Below are 15,974 nucleotides of genomic sequence, written 5' to 3' on the forward strand. Positions count from 1 at the left end.
CCACTCACGATGCTGGTAGCTCCCATAAACCTCCCAACCTCATTATCCCAAGCATACAGATCAGGACACTGAGACTTCAAATGGTTAAATAATATATCCAAGTTCACAAGGTTAATAAAGGGCAAGGATGGGGTTCTTGTTTGCATCTTTTGATTGCAAAGCCCATTCTTGTAAGGCCACAATGTTGTCTTTCACCTGGACCATGAGAACAGCCCTCCTCCCCCCCACCCCCCGCCCCTGGTCTTCCGCCTGGAAGCCCCTTTCCGTCATGTCCATCTTGCTCCCCAGCCTCTGGTGTGATTGTCCCCAAAACAAATGAGATAATGTCAACCCCCTGCACCAACACTTCCAACATCCCCCGTGGCTTCCCGGATTATACTCAAAAGTCTGCTCTGGCCTTTGAACCCACCCTCATCTCCTCTGCTCTCCTGCCACTTCCCTCCTGTTCCAGGAACCCCGGGCCTTCACCACACCAAGGAATCACAGGCTCCAAACCCCTCTGAGTGCTTCACTGCATGTTTCCTCTATCCAGAGTACTGTGTAGTCCCTTCTCTCATAGTCAGACTTCTTTTTTTTTTTTTTTTTTGAGACAGGGTCTCACTCTGTTGCACAGGCTAGAGTGCCGTGGTGTCAGCCTAGCTCACAGCAACCTCAAACTCCTGGGCTCAAGTGGTCCTTCTGCCTCAGCCTCCCGAGTAGCTGGGACTACAGGCATGCACCACCATGCCCGGCTAATTTTTTCTATATATATTTTTAGCTGTCCATATAATTTCTTTCTATTTTTAGTAGAGATGGGGTCTCGCTCTTGCTCAGGCTGGTCTTGAACTCCTGAGCTCAAACAATCCGCCCGCCTCGGCCTCCCAGAGTGCTAGGATTACAGACATGAGCCACTGCGCCCGGCTGATAGTCAGACTTCTTTTCCTTCAAGGCCAAGTTCAAGCCTCTCTTGGGAGTCCAGACAGACATCCTCACTAGGTGCGGGCTGAGTCTGTTTCTCTACTAGCCCAGACTGGGCCTGACTCATGGCTGCTTCTCCCCAGTAACCAACACAGGTCAGGCACAAAGTAGATACTCACTAAAAATCTGAGCGAATGAATGACTGGCATATTCTCTCACATCTTTACCAAGCATTAAGACAAAGAAAATAAGCTCCACGAAGGCAGAAGCTTTTGTCTGTTTTGCTCATTGCTGGTTCTCCAGTGGCACGATGGCCCCTGACACATAGAAGGTGTTCAGTAAGTATTTGTTACATAAATGAATGAGGGAAAGGTGCACAGCTCAAATCTGCCTGCAGTTCTTAAGACAGACACAGGCACGCGTGGTGTGATGACAATGCTAACTCCTCTCCTTGCTCGGTGATTTTGTGCTCATCACATCCACGATCACTGAAACCTACCCAGTAATCCTGCCAGGTGGCTTCCCTGGATTGTGTACCGGCTTCTTATGCAGCAGACTTTCTCTCTGTCTCTCTCTCTCTTTTTTTTAAGAGATGGGATCCTGCTCTGTCACCCAGGCTGGAGAGCAGTGGCCCTATTACAGCTCACCGTAGCAGCCTCAAACTCTTGGGCTTAAGTGACCCTTCTGCCTCAGCCCCCTGAGTAGCTGGGACTACAGGCGCAAGCCACCATGCCTGGCCCTAGTGGACTTTCTAAAGCATCAATATAACCAGGCCAGCCAGGGCTCAGAAAACTCCCCTGGCTCCCCACTGCTCGTGAGACAAAGCCCCGACTTCCTTGCTTTCCACCTTAGCACATGTCACCATCCCTCGTGCTCCCTCTTATTCCATCCCAAATTATTTTCTGCAGTTTCCCACCTCCTTGCCTCTCCTCGTGTTGTTCGTGCCCCTGGAACACCATTCCCTCTCATATCCCCAAGACCAACTCCTACTCTTCCTTCAAAGTGTAGCTTCTGGAATCTTCCTTGACTCCTGAAGCTGGAGAGAAAGCCTACTTAATACACAGAGTACCGGGCCTCTCTCTTGGAAATTCTGATTCAGTAGGTCTGGGCTGGGGCCCAGGAACCTGGGTTTTTTGCGATAACCTCTGGCAATTCTTATGGTCAGTCAAGTTTGCGAACTACAATGTATTAGGTAGACTAGGCTAGGTTATGCTATGTAACAAACATCCCCCCAAAGCTCAGTGATACACCTGCGGTTTATATTTGTGGTGGGTTTGGGTTACTTCCCAGAGCATCTGCCCTTAAGGAAGAGTCAGTGCTTCAAGGGGAGAAATTTATACATAGCTTATCAACTTGCTGGGCTCCGAGTTCCTCATGTTTGAGGACCCCATGTGATTAATCTCTGCCTCCCTATGGCACCTGGCACAGGACCTGTCGCACCTGCTGGACTCAGGAACAAAAGAATGAACATTCATTTGACCTATCCAGCCATTAACCAGGAAGTATTTACCGAGGCCCTGCTCTTGGTGCCAGAACATGCTCTGGTGCTAGATAGAGACACAGTGGTGGGTCTACAGCCATAGCACCCTGAACGCGCCTGATCTCATCTGATCTCAGAAGCTAAGCAGGGTCGGCCCCGGTTAGTACTTGGATGGGAGATACAATGGTGAGCAAAGCAAATGTTAATCCGGTCCTCGTGAGCCAGTTACCTAACTTTTCTAAGACCTAGTTTCCCAATCTGTAAAATGGCTCCAGTATCCACCCCTCAGGCATGGTGTGAGGATGTAATGAGAAAATGAGCATGGAGGCCATTTGTAACCTGAGAATCTTAATTCAGGCAGATGTGAAAGAGCACTGTTATCCCTGTGTGTGCGTCCCTTCCTGCTCCTCCACCCCTCACGTCCAGTTTTCATGTTTCACTCGTTAGTCCCCTGGAACCTGCTCACACATCCCTCTCCTCACTACTTCCACCGCCCGTCATGAACCTGTAAGGCGAATATAAAGTTAATAACTTTAATAACAGTGATGGCAATAGCTAATTCTTATACAGTATTTATCAGGTACCAAGCTCTGTGTTAAGTGTTTTATATGCATTAAATCATTTACTAGTCACAATAACCATCTGAGGTTATTGCTACTATTATCTCCATGTATAGATAAGGAACTGAAGTACAAAGAGTTTAAGTAACTTGCTTACGGCAGAAGCAGGGATCCAATCCAGACAGAAATCCCAGACTATCAAAAGCTTCTCCTGGTCAACTGGTCTTTGTTCCCCAGGGGGCTCCTTCCAGCCCTTTCTCTACCAAAACCAGAGTCAACATCGTGCAGCTGAAACTGGATCACGGCACTGCCTTTGCAGGTATAATTTAGGAAAACCAATGTCCTTGCAATATTGAGTTTTCCTATCCATTATATGGTACATGGATCCATTAATTTAGAACTTCTTTAAAGTCTTTCAATAAAGTTTAAAATTTTTCTCTCATAAAGGACATTAACATATTTTTAAAAGATGTATTCTTGGGTACTATCGATGTCCATAAGTGATATTTTTACATTTCCTAATAGTCTGTTGCTATGATTTATAAAGGTAATATATTTTAAGATATCTCTCTTACTCCAGCAAACTTACTCCACATGTAGCCAGGCCCAGAGAACAGGAGTGATCTAGGACCCTCCTACTCCCCCATCGCCCCTTCCAGTCTGCATCGGAGTCCGACAGACTCCATCTCTTTAACGCACGTTCCACCCCCAGCTCAGGCCTCAGTGTAGGTCTCTTTATTTTTGGCCTGAGTGATTCCCAATCAACCTTCACAGAGCCAGGGCTACTGCCAGCCCTTACCGCACCTTTGTGCAAATTAGAAAAGGGTGTTCTACCTCAGGACACTCTACCTCCATCTGCCAGCTAACCGTTGTGATAAATATTCAGATTCAGACTGTGTGCCCCTCTGGTGTGGTGCTTCGTGTAGTGCACACTGGCACAGCTGTCTGTGGTGGTCCACGTGCCTACCAGTGGGATCTTTGTAAAATGAAAGTTTGATCACAGTATTCTGTTATGGACTGAATGTGTCCCGCCAGAATTTATACGCTGAAGCTCTAAGCCCAAAGTGATGGTATTAGGACATGTGGCCTTTAGGAGGTAACTGGGCTTAGATGAGATCACGGGGGTGGAGGGTTATAGGAACGATGACATTAGTGCCATTATAAAAAGAGGAAGAGACACCAGAGCACCCTCTCTGTACACAATGAGAAGGCAGGAAGGCAGCTGTCTGCAAACAAGGAAATGAGCCCTCTCCATGAACTCAATCTGCTGGCACCTTGGTCTTAGACTTCTCAGCCTTCAGACTAGATCAGGCGCCTTCAGGGACGTATGGACATAGACTTCTCAGCCTTCAGAACGCTGAGAAATGTCTATTGTTTAATCCACCCGGTGTATGATATTTTGTTATACCAGCCCAAGCTGACATATTCCTTGGCTTAAAATTACTCAATGGTTCCCTTTTACCATTCTTTCTTTAATATAATTTTTAATTGGTAGTATTTTCATGTAGCATAAAAATCTAAATAATATAAAGATGTACAGTGAAATTCTTACTCCAACAACTGTACTAACTACCTTGTTGCCATGAACCATGCCTAGGGAACCACTTTTATTAGTTTCTTATATAACTTTCCAGAATTACTTTATGAGGATACACAGCAAATACACACAAACACACACACACAGACACATAGATGTATTTTTTCACATACAACAATAAACATGATACACTTAATCTGCACCTCAATATACACACATGTATATTTTTTAGAGACAGGGTCTCACTCTGTTGCTCAGGCTAGAGTGCAGTGGCATGATCACAGTTTACCACAACCTTTAATACCAGGGCTCAAGCAATCCTCCTTCCTCAGCCTCCCAACTAGCTGGGACTATAGGCTCAAGCCACCATGCCCAGCTAATTTCTTTATATTTTGTAGAGACAGGGTCTCACTCTGTAGCCAGGTCAGTCTCAAACTCCTGGCCTCAAGTGATCCTCCAGCCTTGGCCTCCCAAAGTGCAGGGATTACAGGTGTGAGCCACTGCACCTGGCCTGCACCTTGATATTTAACTAATGAACATTTCACATTTATATGTAGTGAGGTTCCTCGCTCTTTTTGACAGCTTTGTACCTGGTGATGAACAAGTTTATGATTATTGCAAACAATACCCAGTGAATAACATTGGATGTATGTATCACTTCATACATATGCAAATATGGTGAGCTAAAATTCTATTTATGATTCTATTTACTCACTGTGTATTTTTTTGTGAATGGTCGTGTTCTTCAGCTATTTTTTATTGAACTGTTCATCTTTCTTATCAATATATGGGAGCTCTTTAAATAGTAGGGAGATTAGCTCTTTGCATAAGAATTGCAAATATTTTTTCCCAGTTTGTTTTCTTTTGATGTTATTTATGATTTTACTGATGTTTTTGGCTATGCAGGATTTTTGTGTATAGACAAATGTATTAATCTTTTCTTTGTAGCTTCTGAATTCTGAGTTGGAGTTGGAAAAGTCCTCCTCACTCCAAGAGTTATAAAGGATTTTGCCTGTATATTTTTTCTAGTATTTTAATGAAATTTATCCAGACAAATTATATGATCCATCACCTTTATAATAAAGTTCGAGGCCAAAATTATGGCATGGGTGACTCAGTGTCACCCACATGGAGAGGAAACGCAGGAGGAAGAGAAGCTGATTTAGGAGGTTCTCAGGAGCAGGTGATGCATCCTGTTTGGGACACGCTGAGCTTAAAATGCCTCCGGACCTCCAAGAGGGGATATCCAGGAGGCAAGTGGATTCAGGGATCTGGAGTTCAGGAGAACATTTTGGACTGGAGATATCCATTTGGAGGCCAGCATCTGGATGTCAGTTAAAGCCACAAGACTATGTACACAGTTTGAAGAGGAGAGGAGCTCAGATGCATCTCTAGGGAGTGGTCAAGTTCAGGCCTAAAACATGCTCTGGGGGAGAGACCTATGGTGGCTGCATCTCCATGGCTCTTGGGGCTTGGCACAGAAACAGCCTTGGAGATGTCTGTAGGGTGAACTGAGGCCCTTAGGTGAGATATATGTGGATATCTTGGCTCCTGGGGACAAAGCAAACAGGGAGGAGGAGGAGGACCAACAGCCTCTCCAACAGTCAGCCCCAGCCCAGCATGTGTGGGAGAGAGACCCTGTGACACAGGAGGGGAGAAGGTTCAGTCAGATAGGCAGTCTGCACCCTCCTCCCCCTAGATAATCCAAACCAAGGCATCAATAGCTGGCAATGATGTCCCCAGTGGTAGGTGGAACTGGGGAGCCACCCCTAGCTGGTATTTTCCTTGGATCATAGTGTAGGGGTTAAGAGTACAGACTCTGGAGCTCCATTATCTGGGTTCAAATCCTGGCTATGTCATTTACTAGGTGTGTAACCTTGGGCAAGTTACTTAACTCCTCTGTGCCTCAGTTCCTTCCTCTGTAAAACGAGGACAGTAATAGTACAAATCTCATAGAATTGTTATGAGGATTAAATGAGTTAATATTTTTAAAGTGCTTATATTAGTGCCTGGCACATATAAGTGCTATATACGTATTAAATGAAAAAGAAATAAATTCATTCACTCATGAATATTTATCGACCAGCTTCCATGTGCCAGGCACTATAGTAAGTGCTGGGGACGTAGCAGTGAATAAGGCAGGTGAAAATCACGGTCCTCGTGGAACTTACATTCTAGTGGTGGCGGAGAGTGGTGATGACAGACAATATGTAAATAAATAAGCAAAATATATGGCATGTTAGTTCCAAGTGGAGGCATGAGAGATGTGCATGTGTTGGCAAGGCCACTAGCCTAGGACCTTGTGCACAGTGGGGCTCAGGAGATGGAAGGGGGAAGGAAGACCCTGGATAAGCAGCAGAGTGGAATCCCTGGTAGAGACACCAGCTGCTGAAATACTTAGAGTAACAATCATGACCACCATTATATAATGGCAGCAGACACATATACAGCACTCTTCCATACCTGGCACTTTTCTATTCACTTTACATATATCATCTCATTTAATTCTTACAGTAACCTATGAGTTTGATATTTCTATTATTACCATTTTTTCAAATGGGAACTGAGGCATAGAGAGGTTAAGTAACTTGCTTCATAGAGTTAGTAGGTTAATAAGCTGGGATTCTAGCCCAGGCCATCTGGCTCCAATGGTCATAGGCCTGGACCTGCAGGTAGAGGGGACAGGACAGGTTGCTAAACCTCAGGACCAGGTAGGACCAATAGGTAGAGCAGGGTAGGACCAACAATGTCTCCAGCAGTCAGCCCCAACCCAGCAGGCATGGGAGGGAGACCTTGTGATGGGAGAGGGTTCAGTGGGGCAGGCAGTCTACTCCCTCCTCCCCCAAGATAATCCAAAGCAAGGCATCATCAGGTGGCTTCAAGTCCCCAAGGGTGGGTAGAACATGGGGAGCCACTCCTAGCTGGTATTTTTCTTGGATCATAGTGTAGTGTTAAGGAATATACAACCCCCAGCACCTACACAGACTGAAAGGAATATCCATCCCTGCAACACTTACATACCCAGGACCAAAGGCTGCTCAGAGGGCCTGGGAGGAACAAACGGTTCAGCTCTGGAGAGCTCCATCCTTACAGCCAGTCCCCTGTCCCCTCCACACACCACCACAAAGATTTGAGGGCAGCCTCCTGTGACCTTAAGTCACCATTCCAAAGCCCTGTGATCCCACCTGGAAACCACAAATGAAACACTGAATATCATAATCCTGAGAAGTTTAACGGCACTAACAACTCCAGGTTGCAGCTTGGGGACAAGAAGCCAAGTCATCAAGAGGCTAAGAACCAAAGAGAGGCACATGGAACTGGTGGGCCCAGAGAGAGCTGGAGCCCACAGTAAAACCCCCGAGAGGGGGGGAACCCTCAATAGTTTACAAGACCCTTCCACGTCCTTCCTAACTCCACCCGATATTGTTCAATTCCTACCTTAGGCAAGGCAGAAATTACCTGATCACGTTGTCAAAAGGAGAAATTGAGTCCCAGAGGAACAATGAATTATTTAAGATCACTCACACTCAGGACAGCACTTGAATTTCCAACCTCATAATCATTGGATTTTATTTTTTTATTTTCTTTATTTTTGCCTATAAGGAAATGGAAGTGGAATCATTGAATTTTAGAGCAGGGAACACCCATAAAGATGATCTCCCCGTCTTCCTACTGTTACCCATTGTACTGACTGGAGATCAAGGCCCAGAGACAAGAAGTGACTTTCCAGAAGTCAATAGCAACCCAGTCACGGGGATTTAGGTTTCCTGACCAGGGCATACCAGAGAGGGACCATTCCTTTCCTTGCTTGAACCTTCTCATAAGCTTCCTGGAAAGAGCCTTGAGATCCTGGAGACCTAATATTCATTCCTGGGTATGCTGAGACTCACTGAGTGATGGTGGGAACTTCTATAGAATGTAAATTCCACAAGTGCAGAGATTTCTCATATAGCTCCATCCCCTAGAACAGTGTCTGGCCCATAATATGCGTCCAATAAGTATCTGTTAAATGAATGAATGTCTAGAGGGCCAGGGTTAGGGAAGTGTCACAGCGAGAGAGCCTGAAGCCTACAGAAGTCCAGGGAACCATAAGCTTCATCTTCAGATGTATAAAAAGCTAAAATGCTGTCCTTGTTCACAAATATTTATAGAAGGCCCATTATGTGTTGGGTACTGAATTAAGTGGTGGGGATTCAGTTAAGAACAAAGTCATGCCCTGACTCAGATGAAACGTAGGGGTTGGGGGCTGTAAGTGAAAGGGAAGCAACCTGCTTAACATAATACAGACACTTTCCTCAGCCTCAGCTGCCCTTAAATGGTCTCGGTGCTCCGAAGGTGATGAGTGCAGCGGGACTGCGGTACACAAGGAGCGCGCCAGCCACCCACCTGTCAGAGGCTGTGCCAGGAGTATGTGGAAGAAGAGATTCCTGGTTTGGGTGAGGTCACTTCCCACCCCCAGATTCCCTGCCTGCAAAATTCTGCAATTCTCCGACGCTTAAGACTCTGATCTTATTTCCTGACTTTCAAGGTCCCATGATGCTGACAGCCCTAAATTCTAAGTCGTTAGTCTGCCCACACCCCTGGACTCAAAAGAAATAAAGGCGATTTCAGCAAGGGTCCTGCCTCAAAAGGTCTCGGGGTGGTCGGCGCTGCCCTCCCCACCTTCTGGGGGCTGTGGGGGCGTAGCTCGGACGCCAGAGTGCTGGGGACGTCGTGAGGAGAAGGGTGTCCTAGAGACGGCGTTGGCAGAGCCAGGACACGTGACAAAGCATCACATTCTGCGGTCCGCGAGGCTGGAACCGGGCCGGTCACGTGATGCGGGGGGGGGGAACACCATGGGGTGATGTGAGATGCGGGTCTCTCAGATTACGTACAAATGACGCATTCCAACCCCTTTTGGCAACCAGATTTCCGTTGTTCGAAGTGCGACTGTTCCGGTAAAGTGGGCGGGTTCTCACGTCCAGGCAGCTTCGCTTCCGGTCGGGGCTCAACAGCTTCCGACTCTCAACCTCCGCCTCTCCCTCCGGCGGGGAAGAGACGCGCCCCCGTGCGCATGCTCCTAATCATCCTAGAGGGGCGGGGCTGAGGCTACGGGAGCGGGCGGGGGGAAGAAAAGGGAATTCCAACCTGTGGAACCTTGGGGGGGGTCCCGGTGGTCTGCTCCTTCTCATTGACTGGGCGGTGCAAGGGACGGAGCCACTGGTGGCTCGTGGAGGTGTTGGGGTCCGCAGGGTGAGGGAGGGGGGTGTCAGAGTGTCAGTGGGCTACGGGAATTCCAAACTTAGAACCTTGAGGCCCTCGGGGCTCAGGCGCCGGGAAAAGGGAGCTCAGGCCGCCATGCGGGACAGGACCCACGAGCTGAGGCAGGTGAGAAGTCTGGGCAGCAGGGCTGGGGACCGGTGGACGGACTGGAAAGCAGGACTCTTGGTCTTCGGGTCAGGGAGGGGTGGCTGATGGCCAGCAAGGAAAGTCCCGGAAGCCTGTGGGTGCTGCGGACGAAAGCTGCAGCAAGGAAGTGGTGTCAATGACTCTGTCCGTGGCAGGGGAATGACAGCTCGGACGAAGAGGACAAGGAGCGGGTCGCGCTGGTGGTGCACCCAGGCACGGCACGGCTGGGGAGCCCGGACGATGAGTTCTTCCAGAAGGTAAGAGGCTGGGGTCTTGGACTGGATTCACGAGGGAGCAGGAGGAGCCAAGGAGCAGCGCGGTCTGGAGTATTCCGTATCTCTTTCAGTCCTCTCGGTCACCCTCCCCAGGTCCGGACAATTCGGCAGACAATTGTCAAGCTGGAAAATAAAGTCCAGGAGTTGGAGAAGCAGCAGGTCACCATCCTGGCCACACCCCTTCCCGAGGAGAGTGAGTGAAACGCCGGGAGCAGAACGCATGCTCGGCCAGAGGGATTGTGGGGGTTGTAGTTCCATGCAGGTGGTGCCCAGGGTGGTTTGTTGAGGTAGGGTCTTCTTTTGGGGAGTCATGGCGTTTTCTTATTCAGGCATGAAACAGGACCTGCAGAACCTGCGCGAAGAGATCAAACAGTTGGGGAGGGAGATTCGCATGCAGCTGAAGGGTGAGCTCCTGGAACTTTAGACAGAGCCTTCCCTCTGATTCTGCCCTGTTCCTGGTATATCTGGGGAGTATGTGGCCAGTGATATATCCAGGTCATACAGCCGGCCTGGATCTAGAATCATCTCTGTCTCCTGGCTTCCAGTACATTGTACTTTCCATAGCACATGACTGCCTCTCAAGTTCCTTTATTTACAACGAAACCACTTCTGCAGTTCTTGCTGCCCACTGTGCATTCTTTGGGCAGGCAGATGAGGGTTTTCTTAGGAGACCTCTGCATACCTGTGGGAACCCATAATGTAATGCAAAGAAAAATAAATTTTCTCCTGTCAGAGGCTCAGAATTAGTCATTTTATGATAAATTACATTTCCTTTACTCCTATGGAGACAAGCATCCCCCTATTGTGTGCCTGGGGTATGGCTCTATCCCTGTGTCCTGGTCCCCAAATAAGTTTCAGAAGTCATAGGTCAACACCCCCTCCCCATACTTTTGTGTCTTCCCACAGCCATAGAGCCCCAGAAGGAGGAAGCTGATGAGAATTATAACTCCATCAACACGAGAATGAGAAAAACCCAGGTGGGTTTGTTTTTTCCAGAAGTAGGAAATTTCAGCAAGTGTTTCGTAAATCATTAGATGGCAGATGAATGAAGGAGGGGCCCTTAGAAACCAAGTCCAACCTGATGATGTTCCAAATGGGGAAACTGAGGCTCAGAGAGAAAAAGAACTCACTCAGGGTCAAGAAATCAGGTCTCTTGACGCTCAATCCATTACAGCATACTGCTTTCTTTCCCCCTGTTCAGTGAGATGCTGGTCCCCAGATATGACCTAGGCTTGGCTGTGGGAGACATGCTTTCCAGGAGCTGAGATGGGGAGTTAGGGCTGAATAGGGGACAATGACATTACTCACGTAGGACTTGGTGGGTTAATGGCTCTGCCCAGGGAAGGAGAGGGAGAGGTCAGAAATGACTGGCAGGTTTCCTGCCTATGTGACAGGGACATTCTCAGCCCCACAGGCAGAATTGAAGAAGTCAGGAAGAGGCTGGGTGCAGTGGCTCATGCCTGTAATCCTAGCACTCTGGGAGCTGGGGCGGGAGGATTGCTTGACCTCGGGAGTTTGAGACCAGCCTGAGCAAGAGCGAGACCCTGTCTCTACTAAAAATAGAAAGAAAAAAAAATTAGCCAGGCAACTAAAAATAGAAAAAATTAGCTGGATGCGGTGGTGTATGCCTGTAGTCCCAGCTGCTCAGGAGGCTGAGGCCGGAGAATTACTTGAACCCAGGAGTTTGAGGTTGCTGTGAGCTAGGCTAATGCCATGACACTCTAGCCCAGGCAACAGAGTGAGACTCTGTCACAAAAAGGAAAAGAAAAAAAAAAAAAAAGTCAGGAAGAGGACGACACTGACAAGGAACTTCCCTGGGGTGACATCTTAGTAAGGAAGTTTGAGGTGAGCTGACAGGCCCCTCTGGGAGCCCAGTGAGGAATGGTTTGGGGTTCCTGGAGGTCAGGGTTGGCCCAGAGCTCAGCAAAGACACCGGCGAGGGGGTGGAGCAGTTTGGGCATCTTGAATGCATACAGCTGAGTCCAGGAGAGCAGATATATCTTTGAAGAAGTAACTGCAAGAAATGAGCACATTTAAGGCATCAGGAGAAGGGATGAGGCAGGGCAATAACCCCAGAGCAGATATCCAGGTCGAGGGCCCAGGAGGGCCTGTTACATCTGGGCAAAATGCTGATCGCTAGCATTGAGCACATTTTTAGTCTAAGCAGCAAGGTTGGCATCAGCCGGAATGCAGCAAATGCATTTTGGATGCCTACTGTGTGCCTTGGGGAGCTGTTCAGGATACAGCAGTTAACCAAAGATCCATATCCTCACGGAACTTACATGCTGGTGGGGGAAACAATCACCATAATACATAAGTAAATTATTTTAGAATGCAACTAGTATTAAAGAAAAAACAGGGGAAGAAGGATTAAGAGTGCTGGGAGACGGTAGCGTTGCAAGTTAAATTAGGTGGAGAAAGCTTCATTCAGAAGGTGACAGTTGAACAAAAGACTTACAGGTGTTTGTGGGGAGTGAGGGCTCTAGGCAGGAGCAGTGAATGCAGAGGCCAGATGGGAGTGTGGGCTCTGTCCCGAGGAGTGAGGAGACCCCTGTGGATGGAAGGAAGGAGGAAGGGCAGGAAGAGTGGTCAGGAGGAGGAGGTAAGGGCAGAGAGCTGATGGGGGAAAGAGCAGATCATGAGGCCAGGTGGACCCTGGTAAGGGCTTTGGCTTTTACTCTGAGAGAAATGGGGGAGCCTGTCAAGGTCATCAAAAGGTGGTTATGGCAGCAAGAGCCTCATAACAGCTCATGCCATTTGCTCACCGTCCCGTGGGCATGCCAAGGCCCAGATGGGGCAGGGATGCCCCCCGGTGTGCCCAGCCTGCATTCTTCATCTTCAGCATGGGGTCCTGTCCCAGCAATTCGTGGAGCTCATCAACAAGTGCAACTCCATGCAGTCCGAGTACCGGGAGAAGAACGTGGAGCGGATCCGGAGGCAGCTGAAGATCAGTGAGTGGTGGCGCCCAGCCCTCGGGCTCAGGTAACTCCGACCCGCTCTGAGCCTGGCCTTTCCCTTCACAGCCAATGCTGGAATGGTGTCTGACGAGGAGCTGGAGCAGATGCTGGACAGCGGGCAGAGCGAAGTGTTTGTGTCCAATGTGAGTGGTCACAGCCAGCCTCCCTCTGCTGTGCCTCCCATCCTCTCTGAGGCCCGACCCTGTCTGATTAAGGGCATCCTGAGGCCCAGAAGGGAATTAACTAGCATTCCTGAAGTCATTCGTCAGGTTGTAGGCCAGAGAGCTGCCCCAGAAGCTCACAGGGAACTTCTGACCTGCTGCTGGTCTCCCTGTAAACTGTCCCCCCACTCCTGTCCACCCCCCAGATACTGAAGGACACGCAGGTGACTCGACAAGCCCTAAATGAGATCTCGGCCAGGCACAGTGAGATCCAGCAGCTTGAACGCAGTATCCGTGAGCTTCATGAGATCTTCACTTTCCTGGCCACTGAGGTGGAGATGCAGGTGGGCGCCCCAGGCAGCTGCCAGACTTGAGGCTATGCTCAGTCGGAACCACCAGCCATGACTATCAGCCTTACTTCCATCCTTAGCTGTACCCCCAGAATCGTGCCCCCCTCCACAGCTACCCAGATGGCCACTCCTTTATACACAGCATCCCCCCGTCTCCCACCTTGAGCCTGCGCCAGGTATGCCCTAACCCTGGCTCCTCCTCCACCAACAGAATCCACCCTTAAACCTTGAAGAGCACCAGTCAAAGATGCCCCTTAGGGAGCCTGTCTCCTAAAATCCATACAGGGTTGGGGTGGGGGTGGTTTTTGGGTTAAGATGAGTTTCTAGCCCTGCCTGGAGGAGCTGTCCTCAATTGTACTAAATGCAGTGCCCTTTTGCAGCTGAGAGTTACAGGGAAGGGATGTCATTCAGTAGGAATACCAGGACCTGAAGGCTGGTGGTGCCAGGAGGAGGCAGGGAGCGGGAGGGCTTCACAGCAGCTGGGAGACAGGCCTAGAAGAATGGGTACATTCACACAGATTTGTGAGGGGACAGAAGTTGAACGTCTGTGGAAGGTATGAGCCATCTGAGGCACATAGCTCCAAGCCCCCACTGCAAATAGAGATGTATGGGGCAATGGAACAGGGCCAGAAGGGACTACGTGAGAGGATGGGGCTGGAAGCCATCCTCGGGAGTCTGAACTTGCGTCAGAGCTGGTCCTACCTCTGTCTCTGTTAGCACAGTGGTTTTTTCCCCTGCCTGTAGTGTCCTTCAGTCGTTTGGGGCTGGGTGGGCAAAGCTGCTGCTGGACCCCCTGACCCCCCGGGCATCCCTACCTCCGCAAACCACCCTGTCATCTGTAGGGGGAGATGATCAACCGGATTGAGAAGAACATCCTGAGCTCAGCGGACTACGTGGAGCGCGGGCAGGAACACGTCAAGATGGCCCTGGAGAACCAGAAGAAGGCGAGGAAGGTGAGCCTCCTGGTCTGGCCCCAGCCCGGGGTGGCCCTGAGGGATTTTCCCTGACCCCTCCTCTCCCACAGAAGAAAGTCATGATTGCCATCTGCGTGTCCGTCACTATCGTCATCCTGGCGGTCATCATTGCCATCAGCACACTGGTTGGATAATGTCACACATTCTTGGTGAGATACTATGGGTCTGCCCTGGGTGCCCCATCCCTGACCCCAGTCTTTCCTCCTCCCCTCAGACCCTCTTCTCCCTCCTTCCCTTGTAGGCACTGGGAGCACCAGGGACCCAGGGCCTGGCCTTCTCTCCCAGCAGCTGTGGGGGGCAGGACAGAGCCTCCAGCCAGACCCCCTTCTCACACTGGCCCCTGTGCAGAGGGGCAGACGGTTCTTCTGGGGTTGGCAGCTGCTCATTCATGGGGGCCTCCCCCTTCAGGCCATAATGTCTAGGGGAGGGCCTGCAGCATCCTGTTTGGCTGGGACATGTGGTTTTGTAAAAAATTAAAAAGAAAAAAGAGTTGGACACCCCTGTGCCTGTGTTTTCCTGGAAGGGCTGGCCCGGGGCCTCCAGTATCCGGCGTCCCCCCTCCTGGCCATCCCTGGGGCCAGGCCCAGCCCAGGCCGGCTCGGGTCAGACTGCCCTAGGTGTGTGCCCACAGCAGGTTGGCTCTGCCCTTCTCTCCCACAGGATGGGGGGAGGGGCAATGCCCACATCTGGCTCTCGGCTCAGTTCTGCCGCTGGAGAAAGACCACTGTGCGTACCTATCCCTGAAGAAATGAGGCTGACCAGGCCAGGCCGGGACACGGGTTAGGTGGTGTGGGAGGGGGCATCAGTGGGCATTCCTGAGGCCTAGTGGAAGGGGCACCATGAGAAAGTCATTGGAGGCTGTCACTTTGGATACAGTGGATAGAGAAGGTCTGGTCTCAGAAAGGGTGACATTTATTTGAGTGGAATGCTAAGTGAGGAGAAGCCAGTTGTGGGAAGGAGCAGCAGGCCAGGCCCTGAGACTAGAATAAAGCCATTGCCTATTATATATGAGAGTCCCGATAGTGAGCCAGGGACCCGGATCCGCACGCCTGGTTTCCAAGGGCTTATCTGGCTGAAGGAGGCACCAGAGGAACCAACCCCTGTTTTTTTCTATAAGGCACCTGAGCTCCAAGACTTGACTAAATTTCTAAGCGTTCCTAGTCCTGATGCTGCGTTTCTGGAGCGGGATGTGGCTTGAGTCCCCTGACACTTGATTTCAGACGGTAACCCAGCTCCTGGATGTGAAGCCTGGTTGGAGTGGGGTAGTGCCTGGCTCCGACCCCACGGTCTGGGAGCCACGTTCCGGCCGCCCAGCCCCGTCCCACTTTCGGTCCCACAGGCCCTCGCTGATCCTGCTTTTGCCGCCACCATGGCTGCTCCTGGCTGCCCAGCCCG

At 50.0% G+C, this 15,974-nt stretch overlaps 1 protein-coding gene across 2 annotated transcripts; it reads left to right on the forward strand.

The window, feature by feature from the left end:
* Positions 1 to 8,835: 8,835 nt before the first annotated feature.
* Positions 8,836 to 15,074, forward strand: STX4 (syntaxin 4). Of its 2 annotated transcripts, none has more exons than XM_069485627.1 (11): positions 8,836 to 9,841; positions 10,018 to 10,119; positions 10,209 to 10,330; positions 10,467 to 10,541; positions 11,044 to 11,114; positions 12,980 to 13,088; positions 13,161 to 13,237; positions 13,462 to 13,599; positions 14,448 to 14,558; positions 14,630 to 14,728; positions 14,821 to 15,074. In XM_069485627.1, exons 2-10 carry the CDS (start codon positions 10,022 to 10,024, stop codon positions 14,711 to 14,713), a joined length of 885 nt encoding a protein of 294 aa, XP_069341728.1. In that variant the 5' UTR covers positions 8,836 to 9,841; positions 10,018 to 10,021; the 3' UTR covers positions 14,714 to 14,728; positions 14,821 to 15,074. The 2 variants fall into 2 exon arrangements, with proteins under 2 accessions (XP_069341728.1, XP_069341727.1); XM_069485626.1 differs by having other exon boundaries at positions 10,231 to 10,330.
* Positions 15,075 to 15,974: the final 900 nt, after the last annotated feature.

This window comes from Eulemur rufifrons, chromosome 14 (genome assembly GCF_041146395.1).
Source record: "Eulemur rufifrons isolate Redbay chromosome 14, OSU_ERuf_1, whole genome shotgun sequence".
NCBI lineage: Eukaryota > Metazoa > Chordata > Mammalia > Primates > Lemuridae > Eulemur > Eulemur rufifrons.